This window comes from Aquila chrysaetos, chromosome 14, assembly GCF_900496995.4.
Source record: "Aquila chrysaetos chrysaetos chromosome 14, bAquChr1.4, whole genome shotgun sequence".
NCBI classification, from domain to species: domain Eukaryota; kingdom Metazoa; phylum Chordata; class Aves; order Accipitriformes; family Accipitridae; genus Aquila; species Aquila chrysaetos.
Genome location: NC_044017.1, coordinates 28,728,321 through 28,746,124, shown reverse-complemented (window position 1 = coordinate 28,746,124; position 17,804 = coordinate 28,728,321). Strand labels below are relative to the sequence as shown.

At 42.8% G+C, this 17,804-nt stretch overlaps 1 protein-coding gene across 1 annotated transcript; it reads right to left on the bottom strand.

The window, feature by feature from the left end:
* Positions 1–958: 958 nt before the first annotated feature.
* Positions 959–15,323, bottom strand: RGCC (regulator of cell cycle). Its single transcript, XM_030036618.2, has 5 exons — positions 15,166–15,323; positions 14,764–14,967; positions 4,888–4,995; positions 3,268–3,330; positions 959–1,566 (listed from the first exon to the last, which is right to left on the bottom strand). Exons 1-5 carry the CDS (start codon positions 15,257–15,259, stop codon positions 1,559–1,561), a joined length of 477 nt encoding a protein of 158 aa, XP_029892478.1. The 5' UTR covers positions 15,260–15,323; the 3' UTR covers positions 959–1,558.
* Between the last annotated feature and the right edge of the window lie 2,481 nt (positions 15,324–17,804).

Genomic DNA, 17,804 nt, shown 5'->3' with positions numbered 1-17,804 from the left:
GAAACGTTGAAGGGAGTTTTTTCGCTCTTCAGAAAAATACTCCACCATCTTACATTGCCCTTCTGCCTGAAAGAAGGCAAAAACCCACGCAACCACCTCAAGGTTGTTTCAGACTGATTAAAACGTACCCGGTTCAGAATTTCATTTTCTTACCAATGAATAAAACTGGAAAGATCATACAGTGTTTAATAAGACCCAAATGTTCTGGTTAATTTTTAGAAAATCTAAAGCAGGGAGATGCATTTGCATCATCCTCATGGCATTCCCATTAGCGAATACACAGTAGGCTTTCCCCTAGCTGCAGAAGGCAGGTCCAAATCCATCCTTTAAGGTCCCTACGTAACTGGCTGCTAGCTGTGCCACAGGCAGACCCATCCTTCTCCAGACACAGACACGCTCAAAGATGGTAACAGACCAAGGGGGCACAATATCTGAACCACTCATGCAATCGCTCACTAGCCTGCTTTGGTCAAAATACGACCCAGAATTCAAACCAGCCCAGCTCACTTGGTCTGAACAGATGAGAGAGCAATCACATGAGCAGCTCAGACAGCAGAGCCAAGTGTAATGCCTGCAGCAGCTGGAGGAGAGCTCACATAATGACATCTCCAGTGCCTAATGCATATGGAAAGAATCAGGTTCCTTGTAAAAATACAGGTTCACCTTCCACTCTCTCAGCATAACACTGATGGCCAGGAAGTCTTTTTAGAGTGGTAGACTGTTTTGGACCCAAGGGTCTGGTATCAGAAACATCCAGACACTTAAGTATTTTCTTGGTGCTACAAGATCTCCATACCTTTAAACGCACGGGCCTAAATGTCTGACCTCCCAACGAGCACTTCATGTAGAATGGTATGTAATTTTAAAGCTAGCTTTTACATGGGGTTTGAAATAGGTGTTATTGTTCAAATCTGTACCAAGTCAGTGTTATTTCATTTGTATTAAAGCAAATCTGAAGTAACGGTTTGACGAATTTTATTATTTTCCCGATTGTATTAATTTTACACAGTACAAAATTCTCTTATTTAAGCAATTTGAAAAGAAAAATGTGAAGTTCCACATGAAGCCAGCACTAACACATTTTGCCTAACAGGAAATACACCCTTATCAGATATTTTAAAGCTTGATGCTTTCAGTAAGAGCTTAATTTGTACTTATGTTTCAGAGTTCGCATGTTCATATGAAGCTTTCAGACATCTGGATTCCAGTTCAGGGTTTATTTGCATACAAAAATATATTATAATGGAAAAAAGCATTAAAAGTTCTCAACTATATAAAATTACAAATATATTTTCATAAAAGCAACTTTAAATTAAAATTCAAGCTATATTTTAAAGCAAAATACAGCTATAACAGTGAAGTTATCTTATTCCATCTGCTGCAAAGTAACAAAACTGATGTTGCCAGTTAAATACTTGTAGGAGTTTACAAAGGTTATGTTCAGAAGGCGAGTATCTTGGGTAGCAAAGTTATCAGACAAGGGCAGCAGTTCTCAGTGATTGATGTCACTTATCCTTCAGAAGACATTCATAGGCAAGCACAATGCCGAAGATTCATTTCACATACCTGGCCATAAAAACCAAGAAAGATCATTAAGTTCTATATTAAATAAGATTGCATGTTGTTGACATACTAGACACCCTATCTATACCTAGCTTGCTAGACTGCCTGACAGGCCAAAATTATGCCTTTTTTTAATTAACATGAGAGCCAAAAGGTTAGTGTGTAAAAACTTAAGGCTATTACTGTTCTAACAAGTGCGTTAGGCTTGAAAAAGACATCTGTACAAAGGTCTGTGTAACCTCAAGCATATAAATACAACTCCTCAAAAATGTGATGATAAATATCAGATGGAAGGTGGACTTCTTCCTCAGAATTCCCGTGTATGATAAAGATAGTGTATCACTGTAAGACAAGTGACACTGTATAAATGAGATTCTGCTGACATCACTAGAGATTCACTTAGCTGGGATTAAAAAAAAAAAAAACAAACAAACACCTGCCTAAACCCCCCAAAACCAAAACCCACTATAGCAGGTGGCAATCCCTGCCCTCACTTTCGATGCGCCTTGCAAGGAGACAATAAAACCTATATACTATAGGCAGCCCCTTAAGAGTTAGCTGCAACAGAGCTGTGCAAGATACAGCAAGGTAAATATTTGCTGGTTTGGGGTTTCATTGTTCTACAGAAACCTTCAAAAACTCAAAAGTTTTTCAGAAGAGCAGTCAATTAGGTTTCAGTGGTAAATATGGAGTTAGCTCAAGCATACATCCATGACAGAAGTCAGGAAACTAGAAATATGTTTTAAGTAAGAGAAGTGAAACCAGGATTAAGAGACAAGTAAGACAACGGGGAAGTAGGAAACTCATAAGAGCAGCTGTCTTACGTCCAAGGCAGATGGCCAAGGCTTCAAGAATTACAGGGAAGGGAAAATACCTAATGAATGCAAGAAACTCTCAATTCATAGTTTATTGGGGGGGGGGGGGGGGGGTGGTGTTTGCTCATGCTGCTGTTTAGGTCCAGTCCTACAATTTTTCGCTTTGGGCTCTGTAGTCTGGTTCCATACAAAAAAACCCAGTATCATGTCTGTAACAGTACAGGAAGAAGCAGAAAGAATAGGTAGAGTACATGGTTGGGAATAGGAGGGCATTTTTTTGGTTTTGTTGTTTTTCTTTAAAAATCATAATGAAGACTCTAGTATTGTAACTGGAAAATACAATTTCTAGATAGTGACAGAAAAAGTGATCTCAATTCTGTTCCTGGTAAAGACAAGCACAAACAGGATTTTGACATTTCATCTAAGTCAACAGATACAGATACCTGCTCCTTAATTCTTTCATAAAGCAAAGTCCAGAATAAGAAGGTCTCCCCTCACCTGCAGTTACTCAGCTTTATAATGAAGAAACAACCCCCCACTTTTTAGCTGAGTTTTGAGTATTTAAGAAAGTGATGTTTACTTGATCTATACACTGTCAAGGCGGGGTGAACTGCAGCTGCCTCAGAGGTGAGGAGGACAGGGGTTCACTGGAGTACAGCCTTTGTCACACAAGCTAAACTGCAGGCCTTGAACATTCAGGCAAAGACCAGAATTCAGTTTATTTTACCTTCTCATCCACATAATGATCCACAGGTCTAGCAAACTAAAATGAAGCCACATTATATAAAACTATTGCTACCCCTCCCTTCCCTCTCCCCCCATATATTGGCTTTCATCATTCTTTGACATTACCAACCGAGATGCAGCCTGCTAATAAAAACCTACTTACTTGCTAGTGTCCTGTCAAGATCAGCGATGAAGTCTTCCAGTTCTTTTGTGTCTCCAAGCTTTGCTGCAAAATGAGAGTCAATACTGCTTAAACATGACATATTTCTCCGGCCAAAAGAAACACTGGAATCACATGATCCCCCAAATCATTTTCAGTGTTATCAAACATGCTGCAGATCATTTTCAGGGAAGTTCAAGAGGGTTGCTGCAATGTCCAAATGCATTCTTAGAAAACAGGGGAGACCGAATTCAAATTCTAGTTTTTATAGTTTTCCATTTGACAGAAGCAAAGCAAAGCAATCCTCTGTTCAGTTACCTTAAAAGGCAGAGGTTGAAGTGGAGAATAAAGCTGTATGCCAACTAATCCATGTCCTTGCTACTGTGGGAGTCTTGCTTATTGCATATATTCAGATACTGCATTCATAATGTATAATCAAATGTAAAATTCATAATGTATAATCAAACCCCACCCAGTTAGCTCCCAGTCCTACCCAAATCTAAGCGTCTTAAATCATGTCAGTATCACTGGTTTGCTGTGATGTCAGGTCCTTTGATCTTGGTCCACACACTATAAATTTGGATCCAAACATCCACCTAAATTTCCACTCCTGAGAACACCACTGGTTCCATTCAATCTAGTTTTACTGCAAATGGCTTTCTTATCTCATTTCTATGGTCTACTCCAAGCCGCTTCAAACTCTATTTCTGTCTTTCTGTCTCCTCATCAGGAAGACTATCTTGACCTTTAGCGTAATTCCTTGCCAAGTATTTCCTACCAGTTTAACTGAACTCTTTTTTGCTACTTCTTATTAACTATTACTCATTACTTCTCTGTAGTATCATGCTAATTAGAAAGAAAGAAACTTGGTTTTTGTGACTGGTCACTGTGGAAAAGACATGAAAGCATGAAAAGCTCTTGAGCATGCATCTGAGAAGACTACTTGTAACCGTGTAGCACATTATGTATGACTGTTCATTTACTGATGTGTCTACTCCACAGTTAATCTAAGTTAACCTGAATAAAACAAATTCCTGGGGAGTTAGATCAGCTGCAAGACAGAAGCCACTTTGAAACAGCATAGCTACAAAGGAGAAAGGAATTACTAATACATGGGTTGTATCAGCAATGCAAGGTCTATATGGATCTGAGAAATTGTGTTAACTTGAATGGCACCATATGGCTTTGGAGGAGTCACCTACTGCACCCCTGCATTCAGGCTAAGTATGTCTGTAAGTATTTCTGTATATAGATGGGACGCTTAAGTTACTTAGTCGCTTCAGTAAGAAGAAACACAAGTTAATTCTTAAGTGAAGTATTCCATAAGTAGTACCATGATTCCTCATCAACCAAAAAACTGTAATTTTCTTTAGCTTGGTGTTTCAAAACCAAAGAGTTGCCAGGTCACCTGCCAAGAAGTGTAGATGCAGTGTGTTATTGCTGTTTATAATCAAGACAATAATACTTGAATCTGTAGTGTGCTCAACAGCAATCCTTAGTTTTGTTATCATTTTAAAAAAAAAAAAAAAAAAGTCAATGCATGCATGCGAATCCTGGCGCACAGAAAGAAGCCTATGTAGTAAAGAATTAGGAAGAAATGCCAACAGTTAAAATTAAGCATACCTTTACATGGAGTTACTGATGGGGATGGCAAGCTCGGAGTAGATGCAGTTGGAGAGTTAAGCTTTTCATCACTGAGGCTGAAACTGTTTCTGTAGAGTGAATCTGCACCTGTAAAAAAAGTTACACGATAAAGTAAAACTAACACCTTCTGCAATTTTGCAATAGAATTAAAACCAGAAATGGAGCCTTTCCTATATGGGCTTCAAAGTCTGTAGAACTCAAATTTACAGACTTCAAAACCAGAGGGATAAATAAATCATCTGTTGTGTGAAGGCTGTTGTTCCCATACCTACTGTTAAAAAGCAAGCAGTCCTAGGCCCAACCCTCACACCCAGGAAGGAAAGTGTCAGCTTTCCCTGCAGTCAGCATCATTTGGAAAATATAACAGGAATGGCAATTATCCCACATCCACGAAATTAGGCCTGGTATGACCTGCCTAATTCACAATATTCTGGGAAATTCTGGTTACCTGAATTTTTCAAAAGCTTTTCAACAAGCTGAATAAAAAGCTCCAGGACAAGGGCAGTCCCCCAGAACAGAGAATATATTCAGCGTTGTCCTCATCCCTGAAGCAAACCCACCCATTTCTCCATACATTACTCTGCTGCTTTAGGTCTTGCGTTCTAGATAAATGGTACGGCATCTTTTAATTTTCATTTATTCTGTAACTCTCTGGAGTTCGTGAAGCAGTACATCTGTACACAAGATGTTCTGCAACCTTATTTTAGGTGATCTTTCAAAGAAAGCTTTATATGCCCTGGAAAGCAATGGGAAAGGTTCCAATACCATTCTGATGTTCTTGGATTTTAGACAAGGCCTTAAGTTTCGAAAGTATCAAGAAATGATCTTTGTCTTGTCTCATTTTATGGAAAGAGTTCCATGATGTACAGTGCGCACAAAGTATTAGTCATGGCTCCACTGGAAGGAGGAATTGTCACTGTGTTAGAGACACTAAAACTGCTAGTTCCTGCAGTTTTGAGCCAGGGACCTGAAACCGGTAGTTCTACAAAAAGAAACCATTGTAATATGAACATGCCAATGGTCTCCATTTATTTGGCACATTTCCTAGGAAATAAATGTATGTCTCATTATATGGGATGCTGACTACCACTTCTTGCCATTGAGGCCAGCAGTTGTGCCTCCCTGCAGCACACATAGCATTTGTCCTTGGAGCCCCAGCCTAGGAGGTGGTTACGCTGCAGAATTAAGTCCATCCAAGTCAAAATTGCCACACTTCCTTGCATGCCTGTCTCATTTGCTATGCCAGGAGATGACTGCCTTAGTTAAATTAAGCGTGTCTTGCCGAATTAGCAAAAGGGGGCAGGACCACAGCTTGCCTTGCCAAGATCTGCACTTCTACACCGCCACTGAACACTGCCACGATGTTCGCAGATATCAAACGCAGAGACTGTGCTCCAGCAGACTACTCCTCTACCACAAGTTCCCCCATCTTCGGGAAGAAGAGTGCGTGTCCACACCTCATCTCCTCTAGCCTGCTGTCCTTACCAGCATAAAACCACCTTCCACGGGAGTATACGGGTACAGTGGCAAATCACACCAGACAATTGCGTCTACTAAGTCTGTCAGATGTTTCCCCAGTCACAGGCTGATTGTCTATTCGTTTCTTCTGTGCCAGCTTCCGAGCCTACCTCTGTTGCAATAAACACTGAAGAGGCTTGTGTGAGAAGCTTCAACCTGGAATATTTTCCTCTTTTGTATGCATATTGGCCCACCACAGCACTGCATCTTTCACAGTTCGCTCTGCAATCAGCTCGGATCCTGTTCCATCAAATGCACGTGCTACCCACAGCACCATGCAAACGCGAGCGATGATGTGACCGACGTCTGGTACTTGGGACTACTGCTTGCCCAAATCAGCCACCAGTGGGTATTTCTTGTTTAGAAAGAGGGGTATGCTTCTTCACGCTAGCTATTTATTGTAATTTCTTTATCTTCACTCTTAAGTGCCTGTTCTCCTCTCTAAACCAGAGCAGATCAAAACCAACATGCTTGAAACTTCAGATATAAGAAAGGTTTGATGAATACAATGCAGAATTGAGATAATTTTAGATAGAAAAATGGAAAAATAAGCTATTTTAAAAGTAGCTCCTAAAAATGTAAAAAACAATCTAAGGGGGCGGAAATCTGACACTGCTCTGCAATGATGTCTGTTACCAGTTTTGTATGATACAATATGAACCCTGTAGATTAATGGACTGAAAGTAACAGTTAAAGGTATGACAATTTTCCTCCTGAAATCATCTTACGGACCAACTTTCTACTAAACCCACATTTCTTTTCAGCCAAAAAAAACCCTAGTGACCAAGAAACTTAGAACGGAAAATTCTAGCTGTTCAGGACAAAACCCCTACCATCACAAAAAAGCCAAATAACTTGCAACACCTCACACCGAACAGTCCTGTAGCCAAGAGTACAACTCACTGAAACACTGACAGAACAGACCATCAAAGATAAAACACTTCCCAGGCAATGTATTTGAAAAAAGCAAACCAAGAACTTCCAAATTATTTCATATTTTAAAGCTTTTAGAGCTCATTAATAAAAAATAATCCAGATTAAAATGGCTACAAAACTGACTGTACTTTTAACGAGGAGTCTATGGTACTAGTATCCAGACACCAAATGCAGCAATGCTGGGAATTTATACTACAAACCAATCCTTCTCAAACACCAAACCCAAAGCTCCAGTTGCTCTTATATATAGCTGGAATAAAATGTTCTTCTTGTAAATGCTTGTGAGGGCAACTCAAATGACAAAAGTTTTAATAAGCCATTTAAATTGGCCACAAACTATTCACACAATTCTTTTTATTTATATCCATGTACACATCCGAGCTAGCAGTCACCTTTGATTCTTTTTGTGGTTTTCTCTCCATATTCCTTCTATAAGCAGTTGAAAGTACAGACTACTCACCTCACAATGTACTGAAACCAGAAAGCATTATTTCGTACTGGCTTCCACAAACCTTGTGCTGGGAAATATTTACAACTGGGCCAAGAGAAAATAAGACAGAACTGTTGCTTTAAGTATCTGAGTGTTTTTCTTCCAGTTTGAAAAGGTGAAATATTTTCATAAAACAGTGGTATCTTCTGATGGGTTATAATATTAATAGTTTCAGGAAAATATGAACATTTCTTTCTCAAAAGGAAAAACACACTTTATAGCTACTGGCTGTGGCTTACACGTGCCACCAAGCAGCAGAAATTCTGGCGATGGAAGGAGAAATGCATTGACTCCACCGTCAAGGTCATTTTAACGGCTGAAAACAATGTACTGTTAAAAAAAAAAAACCTCGTGATATCCATCACACAAAAACCAGTCGCTTTGGCAAACTGTGGCTGTAGGGCAGAAAGCTCTGGGAAAAGGACACTTTGGTCCTTGCTCTCCACCAGCTGCCACAGCCAAGATTTGCTCATTCACCTCCAATAATGGCCCTTGGAAGATTTCCACTGCCACACAAATACAACATGCCCTGCAACCCAATAACCAGAGGCTGATGCCACGGATCTCTCATCGCTGCTGTCCTTCCTCATCCAGCCCCTTCTGTCCCATTGTGATGCAAGTTTATCTATCATTCATTACTTATTTTTCACTTTGTATTTTGATTCTACTGCCTGCACACATATATAAACTATGCCCCTTCAGCTGTTTTAAAGAAACACTCTAATACTGTCTCCTTAACAAAAAAAAAAAAAAAAACCCCAAACCTTAAAAATCTGAGACTTAAGCTACTGAGTTGACTTACAGGAGTTAAACTAAGCCAATAGCTGCAAAATTAGGGGGTTGGAACAAATATGGGTGTATTTTACTTTGGCAAAGTAATCTGTAGTTAGTATTGACCTTTGCTGTTCCAGTATATGGTTAAACCACAAAGAAAAACCACGGCAATACCATGTAAATATAGAACGTCCCCATGAAATGAGCAATTGAAAGGTTCTGGGCAGCAATTAACTGAAGGAGGAAAACCTCAAACTTTTCATTTTAAAACAGACAACGGAAAAGTTCAGCTGTCTGACTTCTTCAATATTATGCTCTTTCTAGTACCATAGTTAAGGATACAATTTTAAAGAGCACTGGAGTGGGTATAATTTTTACTGCAGTTTTCAGTGTGGAAAGCTTTAGAGGAAAAAATAAATCACATCCCTAAAGTTTTCAGAAAGGAGCTTTAAAATTCCACTTAAGTTTCTACAAGCCATGAATTTATTTATAAAACAATGGTTCAGCATTTAATGAACAGACTGCACAACTCATTCTTAGTCAGAACATAGCCTACTTGCTAAATTAATAAAAAAGATAAAATTGGGAATTTCTAATGCCAACAGTAGAAAGTGAGAAATACTCATGATGCAAAGAGCTTGTTTCACAATACGTATGTTGCAGCCCTCAAGGATAGTGTTTATTTTTATCATAAACACAGTTACACTTGGCTGCATTGTTTATTTTTTCTGGTTTTTGCCTAGCTAACAAACATCTGCTCCAACAGACACAAAAATCACACCTTTTCACTATCTACACATCTAGGCTTCATGATTTAAAAGATTTCAAATCACATAGTTACACGGAAGTTATCTAGGAAGCCTGAAATTCAGATGTACACGTGTGCCTTCTCATAATAAACAGAGCTTACCATTCCACTCCCCCACCACACTTACTATCTGTGAGGCAGTGTTTCCAATTCCAACCTTCCCCTTTACTAATGCTTCCTTTCTAAAGTGTAAGAGAAACAGGTATGCTGGAGAGGCAAGAACAGGAAATCTTACAAAAAAAGCACATTTCTCATTAAATTAAAATACCAGGAGAGAAGCCTATGCATCTGAAACTTCTGGGTTTTCTTCCTTTTGAATACCAGTAATTTCATAAAACATTATTTCTCAGATGATTTAATAAAAGGTTATTTCTCCATGAGAGTCTTGCTTCCATTTTTTCATTCTAAAGACTGTATTGCCTTCTTGTTAGAGACAGGCCATTAGAAGTTCTCAGAAACAAACCATCTACCTCCTTAAAATGTTCTCCCCTTCATCACACAAGACTGGGATTTGCTGGTAAGACCAAAGGCTCACCTACCCCACGTTCTCTCTCTCACGGTGACTCATAGCAGATGCCTATAGAGGAGTTTAAGAGTGGTGCAGCCACACACTGATAGTTTCAAGATAAACTCTACCAAGTTCTGGCAATGCACAGATAAGTATCTTTTCTAAGACAGCAGTAGCATCTTAGCCTACAGCAGTCCCCGATGGCCCCATCTCTCCCATTGTGATTTTATCTAGTTATTTTTTGATTATGTAAACTTTTAACATCCATGATACCTTAAGGCGATACATTTTACAGTTTAACAATACACCATGAGAAGAAATAGTTCCTCTTATTTCTTTGAAACATGCTGATTTAATTTGATTTCCTCATACTGGGTGAGGTAGCAGTCACTTTCCTAATGTCACTTTGGATTTTCTGGAAGACTAGCTTGTTCCCACCCAAGTCATCTCTCCTTTGGGCTGACAGTCCCAGTCTATTTAGTCATTTGGAAACTATTTTATTTTTTCAATCATTTCTGTTGCCTTTTTCTGTACCTTCTCTACAAAAGACTGCAAATGTAAGCAGGCTTTTCAGGATGAGTGCTGCAGTATTAACAGTGGCTTATGCTTCATCTCTATACAGTGGAGGCATTAGCACAACCACTCGGAGACATCCATGGCATGTAACCACAAATGCTTGCACTACACCAGGCATTGTGCAACCCCTTAGTAACCCTGCACCTGCTTGATTTTGAAATTACAAAATTAAGAGTTCTAGATGCACTCAAGGTCTTATGTTGTGTTTAAAAGCCAGGAGGTACTTGTCAGAAAGCACTTACACACTCCTAAAAATAAGTATGAAGATACACTGATGGCTGTACCAGTGCAAGAACTGAATCGATACATTTACTTTGCAATGCTTTTAACAGAGAGGCTGGAAGCTGAACCTGTCTCAAGAAACACATCCGGAGCTAGAAGCGTGAAACAATTCTGAGCGCACAACATATCGTTTAGCTTTCTAGTGTGGTTATAGCTTTGGCACAAGAAATGTTAAAGCGCTTCCCTTCACAACCTCTCATAAAGTCCAACTTTCTATTCATTATCCTAAGCCTAAACTTGGAAGCCTGTCCTGACATTGCCATATGCTATACTAGCACAATGCACTGAGTGGACATACAATTTACAGAGGCAAGCCTGCACTTCCCTTTGCAAGCTTATTCCAACACACAAGAAGCAAGTGATATCTGTAAGAGTTCGTCAGTATAGCTACATCTACACGAGGCTTCTGCCAGCACAGCACTCTGACTCAAATCCTATTTTATCACAACCAACATATGCTGTAAATAGCAAAGCGCTCTAAGGCATCCCTCAACTTCAAAGTTTCAGCATGATGAATAACCTAAAGTACAAAGCTGTTATACTTCGCTTTGGTTGAATATATGGAGTTGAAACATAATTGGTACTCACTCACAGTCCAGCAACTCAAGAATGTCTGTTGGAGTAACTTACCAGTTGCATCATGATTTCCAGCACTGACCCAATCAGCTCTTGTGGTTAATGTAATACTTGTGGGCCAAGTACTAAGATCATCATGAACATCTGCACATGTGAGCCTTGCTAGTAGTGTAAGGTCTAGAGTCCACTGTGTTATGTACAATACTTAACCACGGCCAAGACAGACCTTGTCCAAAGATCATTTAGTCAAATAACAGGACAAGATGTGGGAGAGCCAAGTACTATCATGCCCATTTTCCACAGTAGTGTCTTCAAATTCTTATTTTTTCTTAAGAGGCTGAAATACGTAATATAAGAATTTCAATTAATGCTTTTGGGGCTAGGTCCCTCAAGAGGAGATTTTAAGGTTAAAAGCAATATTTGCAGGATTAACTATATCGATAAAAATCTTCTGTAAATACTCCTGTTAAATTAAATGGGCTCATCCTCATGGCAGAAGCCCCAGGAAAGGAAAGGCTTTCCTTACCGTAGTACAAAACGGTATTGTTCGAGTATGACCACTGACACTGGTTACTGGCTTCTCATAAAGTTGAATTTAAGACTGATTCAGGGGCCCTGAAACAAACAGTTGCAACAGTTTAAGATTTTACCTTCCCTTACAGTCCCACCCTAGAGTCAAAAGATACCACTGCAGGAGTGGCTAAAAGATATATACGCCTGACCTTCAGCCACACCACATCAGTTACGAGGATTAGATTAACCAACAAACAAGAAGAGATAGCACTAAAAGATGATAGTCTGAACTGTTCTGCACATACATGACAAAGGGTACTTGGAATAGTCTTGGCACTGGGTAACGAGATTTTGCAAAGACGTAAAGAGTCTTCACGAACAAGCGGATCATTCAAACTATCTGCAGATAATATTATTGGAATTTCTTTTGCGTTGCTACAGATTTGTTTTGTCAGAACTTGCTCTTTCACGCCAGCTTCTCCTTGATCCTGCAGTGGTGTTTAACCTAAGCATTACCATGGGAATAGCAAGGTCATGAATTCAGCACTACACTTGCACTAAACGACAGAGACCAAAGGAAAGGTGAGCCTAGGGGAAAAAAAACCTTGAGTTTGAACAGACAGAGCCTGGGTAAGTAGGAAACTCCCTGCATCCATTCTTAAAATAGATGTAGGGAGTGTAGCTGGATTACATCAGACACTGGAGCCTGTTTTATAAAAGGAGCTCTTCATAAATCTGCAGTTCCTCTCCAATCCTACTATAACTTCAAAATAAGAAGTTGCTTGCACTGAATGATGCCTTTAGAAAGAAGTGTTTTACTGGGCCTTTTCTGAGAAATGAGGAGAGCTGACTATTTTTCGGTTTCCCCTCCGTTAAACATATCCTCATACACTTGACACTGTTGGATGCCAACAGGTCACTCTTAGTGCACCCTCCTGGTCCAGTACATGCCAGTGTCCAGAAGACAGTGATTTTGATTTCTCCAGAGCCACCTTTCACATGATGCATGACCAGGGCAGGAACCCCAGCACAGGATGGGATTTGGAAGCTTGACAAGTTCCTCATACAAGATCCCTGTGGACTTTCAAGAGAGCCATCAAACCCTGTATATCCTGCTATGCCATTAATGTCTTCAGCCTAAATCACTGCAGATCACACAGATCTTTATTTTCCAGATCTTCCTGAAGATCTGGTCTGCCCATTTACATGAGCATGCTTTTTCTCACCAGGCCTCCTGCCCTGCCAGAGAACACCATCATCTTCCTCCAAAGGTCTTTCCTGTCAATTGTAACAGAGCAATTTTAAGCAGCATTCAAGATTTAAGTTTTCTGAACCACAGCAGATATTCTAAGCAACTACAAATGGCTTTATCCATGCAAGAAGAAGTTCTTGATACTGGGGGGGAGGCGGCAGGAGGGTATGGTTTTCTGAACAGTAGATTATTTCATTCTATCATTTTAAGCAACTCATTTGTGGTAAGAGTATGTGAGAGGTTAATATATTACAATACTGAAGACTGCACAAGAAATAGTAACAGTAGGGCTGTACTGCTATAGTTGATAATAGACTTAGATTTATAACACAGCTTACAGACTTCATCAGCTTGACTCAGTAAAGGCAGACCTCACCTTACACACCCTCAGCTACCCAAAAGGCTCGTGTCCAGCCTAAATTGGGCACGCATTTCCAAATCTTCCTCAGAGGGAGAGAGATACTTACAAGGAGTGATTCGCCCACTACCTTATGACAAAGCAGAACAGCATCTTGATCCACTTATCTCCACTGACTACAGAAAAAAAACCCCAAAGGCACTGCTAGGCAAGGTATCCAAGTTCAGGGCAGGTAAAACGTTACCTGTCAATGAAATGAAATGAATCCTACCCATGATGATGAACTGAAGGGCTCTGATAACACGGAGAAGCTATGCTCTCGCAACTTAAGTACTAGGAAGATTATGTTTCAACACTAAGTCAACAGAACTGCGCAGAAAGTCCCTGAACTGATAAAGGTGCACAATGGAGATTTAAGAAGCAATTTTACTATAAAGAGCTGAAAACCAGGTAAGTTTCATAAAACTCTCTGTATAGTTAGGAACTAAAAAACTGGGTATAGTTTGTTTTTAGCAGAACTTGCTTCTGACAAAGTAGCCCTTGAGTCTACTGCTCGCAAAGAGAACAGCAGTTTCCAGCCTCACTGTCTGGAAAAGGAAAAATGTTTTCTCTCACTGACTAGCCAAAAAAAAAAAAAAAAAAAAAAAAAAAGGCTAAAACTTTTTTCCAAGTTAACTAGAAAAAAACTTAGTTCCAAGTCTATGTTTTCTTGCTCATAGCAGGGCATGAGTCAGTATCTGCTCCCCACCCTCCTTGTGCCATGTTCTGCACGCACCATTTGCATACACCTAATACACTTGGGGGCAAGTTAGCTTAAAATGATCACCTCCAAATCAGTGATAACACTAAACCAGAAACCTGGGTGAGTTTCCATCTGTTCTGGTCAGCACGCTTTAGTTCGCTCTCTTTCAACTGGCATTTCGGCTACTGAGATACAAGGGACGGTCCCTGTTAACCCCAGAGGCACCTTTTTTTTTTTTTTGGAAGACCCCAGGTTTCCTGGCTGTTGCTGGCAGCTTGACCTTCTCCCGTGGCGAGTTTTTCAGCCTTTCCCGGGAGAATAAAGCCAGCGGGGCCGGACTTTGCATCCTTCCGACTTCTAACCCCCAAAAAGTAAATGAAAACGTGTGGGTTTGTTAAAAAAAAAAACAACCAAAAAACGGACGGGTTTCTCGCTGACGGGTCCCTGCCCCTCTCAAGGAGGGGGACGCGCTGGTTTAACACCCGCTGTGGATCCCCCCCCCCCCCCCGGCCGGACACTCACTCTCCGAGTCGCTGAGGCCGCTGCCGTCGCTGACGCTGGCGCTGCTCCGCCGCTTCATGCGCTCCAGGTGCTCGCCGTAGTGGAAGCGGCGCCGGCCGGCGGGGCAGGAGAACTCCGCCAGCACCGCGTCGAACTCCCCCAGCGCCTCGGCCAGGCCCCCGCCGTCCTCCTCCTCCTCCTCCTCCTCGTCGTCCTCCCCCAGCGCTGCCGGGCGGCGGCAGCGTGAGGGCCCGCCGGCCGCCGCCCGCCCCCGGACCCCCGCGCTCTGAGGGGAGACCCGCCGCCCGCCTCCCACGGGGAAGGGGAAAGGGTCCCGCCGCTCCCACCTCGACCCGCCGCTCCCCCTCAGCCCCGCCGCTCCCACCTTGACCCGCCGCTCCCCCTCAGCCCCGCCGCTCCCACCTCGACCCGCCGCCCGCTGGGCCTGAGGCGACTTCATGGCGGCGGCGGGCTGAGGTGACCCGCTGCTGCCGCCCCTGCCTCCCGCCACCAGCATGGGCGGCCCCCGCTCCGCCGCCACCGCCTCTTATAGCCCGCCCGGGCTGGGGGCTGAGGCGGGGAGGGCGGGAAGGGGAGGTGGCACCGCGGACCGGGCCCGACCGGACCGGCCCTGCCCGCCGCAGGTGCGCCGGGCCGGGGCTGGGGGCGGGCAGCGGCACGGCCTGCCGGCCGGCACGGCTGCTTGGCCCGAGGCTGGGGTTTTCCAGACAACTCGAGTCCCTCTCACAGTTCACCGCAAGCGGGAAGTATGGCCCCGTGCCCTCCCCATCGTCACCCCGGACAGCCCGATCGCGTCTTCTCCCGGCCGATTTCGGTTCGCTAAGCCCGGCTAGCTGCGGCGTCTGCGCCGGGGCTGCTGGTGGAGGGCACAGCGAGGCAGCTGCGAGGAGGGCACCTCTCAAAACCACACCACTGGGTCATCCTCACCCAGCCCCACGGCTGCTCGTCGCCCTACGGACAGAGGCAGCTCGGTTTGGCTTCTTCGCGTGCGGCGGGGTGCCCCATCGCCGCCGCCATCGCCGCCCCGCGTTGTGCTGGCGTCTGTCCACGGTTATGGCTCGTCACGGCCACGGGGGCAGCTGGGACGGTTCGTGAGAGGGGGAGACGCGTGGGGCGACATGTGGGGCGACGCGTGGGGCGACACATGGAGCTGGTCGAGCAGAGGGAGCCGCGGCCCCAGCTGCGTCGGCCAAGACGTTCTCCAGCGGAGAGGGTTCCTTACTCCTAGGAGAAAGGTATTAGCACTCGTCCTGAAGTCAGGTTAGCCTGACGTTTATACGTGCCATAGCTACCAAAGATTGCTCTTGCGCTGTCTCGCGCTCGTTTTAAATAAGAAGCTGTCTGAGCGGCTAAAATACCCGCTCTGTTAAATACCCATTGGGGAAGACTCTGTCACATTTAGTTACAGTCAGCAATGCTGAAAACAGACATCAGGTGCTATTCCATGCGTATGCGTCAGGAGCTATGATTATATTTGTGTGTTGATGAGAATATCTAGAATTAAAATAGAAGAGTCAAGGACAGGGAAAGGGAAGAAAAAAAAAAATAGCTCCAAAACTTCTCGACATTTTCAGACACGTTGTCATTGCTCCTGCAAGACATAAAATGAGAAAAACAATATTCTAGACAATAAACCATCTGTATCTAACAGATTCGTTCACCTCTCCTTACCGACTGATAGGGAGGCATGTATTTATTTTTGCAGTGGATCAAAAGAAGTTCTCATGGTGAAGTTCTAGTCGTTATTTATTCTGCGGCTTCCTCCTTTCTTGTGGTCTTCCTCTGTTTTTCTCTCTGCTAATAAAAGTGGCTACAAACAATCCTTTTTGAAGACAGCAGTGACACAGATGGAAAGCAAGGTTAAAAAGTAGGGAACACAGAGATACGAGAGCATGACGTCAAGAGCACGAACAGGATCAACAACAACAGACACAAGGCAGAAAAGAGAACCGACAAGTACGTGACTAGGTAGAACTCGCAGCCCAAAAAGACAAAGACCCGGCCCTGCAGCTGACATCAATTCTCTTTTGCCCAAGCACCTCCACACGTGATCAACCCTACTGTCCGCACACATCCCCATCAAGCACTGATTATTTGGTTCCACGTTTGTTTGTAGAGCAACACATGACTTAGAGGCAAAAAATGTTTTAGATCAGGCTTGCATGTGTCTGTTTTGTGAGGCATACAGGCAAAATAACCAAAGGCTCAAAGTCCTCCCGTGCCCTTCCTATTATTTCTCCTAAAGATGGTCAAGCAAGCTCACAGCTGTCTGGGATGGGGTTGTAGGTCACATCGCAAAGAAAGAGCACACGTAGAGGGGTGAAGTTGTACAACAAGGCTTGAGTTGTTCAGGGGCCTTGTGGCCACAAAAGGGGGAACGACCTGCCCTACTTCTTCCCCCTTGTACTCCTGGCCTAGACCTTCTGCATGTCTTTTGTGACGGGCTTGTCTCATCTTCTGCTGAGCCAATTCAACACTTTAGAACAGCAGAAAACCAATCCAGCAAAAAAGTGAGAAATTTTCTGTTGGACTGAGTTGAATGGGCTCAGCTCAGGCAGGTGAGCTCCAGAGCTGATAAAAGGAGAGAGCGCTTGGGGACGTGGGTAGGGAGAGAGAACAACTGCTTCCCTGTAGTGATACAAGAGTTTACCCCTGGCCGCCTCTTTAATTATTATTTTACACTCAAATTTACCATTTTCAGAATAATTTCTAGGTACGCTGAAGAAATGATTCCATAAACTTCCCTTCTTTACAGCCATGTGCTTGGGAACCTCCTTTCCTTAAGAAAACCTGGGCTTAAAAATCCTTGGTCATGTTTACTGCTCCATAGTCCCTTAACATTTCTTCCAGTAAATACTCATGTTTTCTCCTGAGCAGCCTGTGATTCCACTGAATGCAACTGAGATTCAGCTGGCGAATTTTAATTTTCTGCATAAACCATTAGCCATATACATGAGGAAATGAAGATTGACTTTTACGCCTATCGGTTCTATGTTATAGACCATATAGCCACGCACCTTCATAAATATTCTTGAAGGGCG

Bases quoted from the DNA above. Each gene is read 5' to 3' on its own strand.
- RGCC (XM_030036618.2), bottom strand. From the start codon at position 15,259: ATGCTGGTGGCGGGAGGCAGGGGCGGCAGCAGCGGGTCACCTCAGCCC. The intron at 14,968-15,165 runs GTGGGAGCGGCG...GCCGCCCGGCAG, and splicing joins CCAGCGGGCGGCGGGTCGAG to CGCTGGGGGAGGACGACGAG. The intron at 4,996-14,763 runs GTGAGTGTCCGG...CTTTTTTTACAG, and splicing joins CGGCCTCAGCGACTCGGAGA to GTGCAGATTCACTCTACAGA.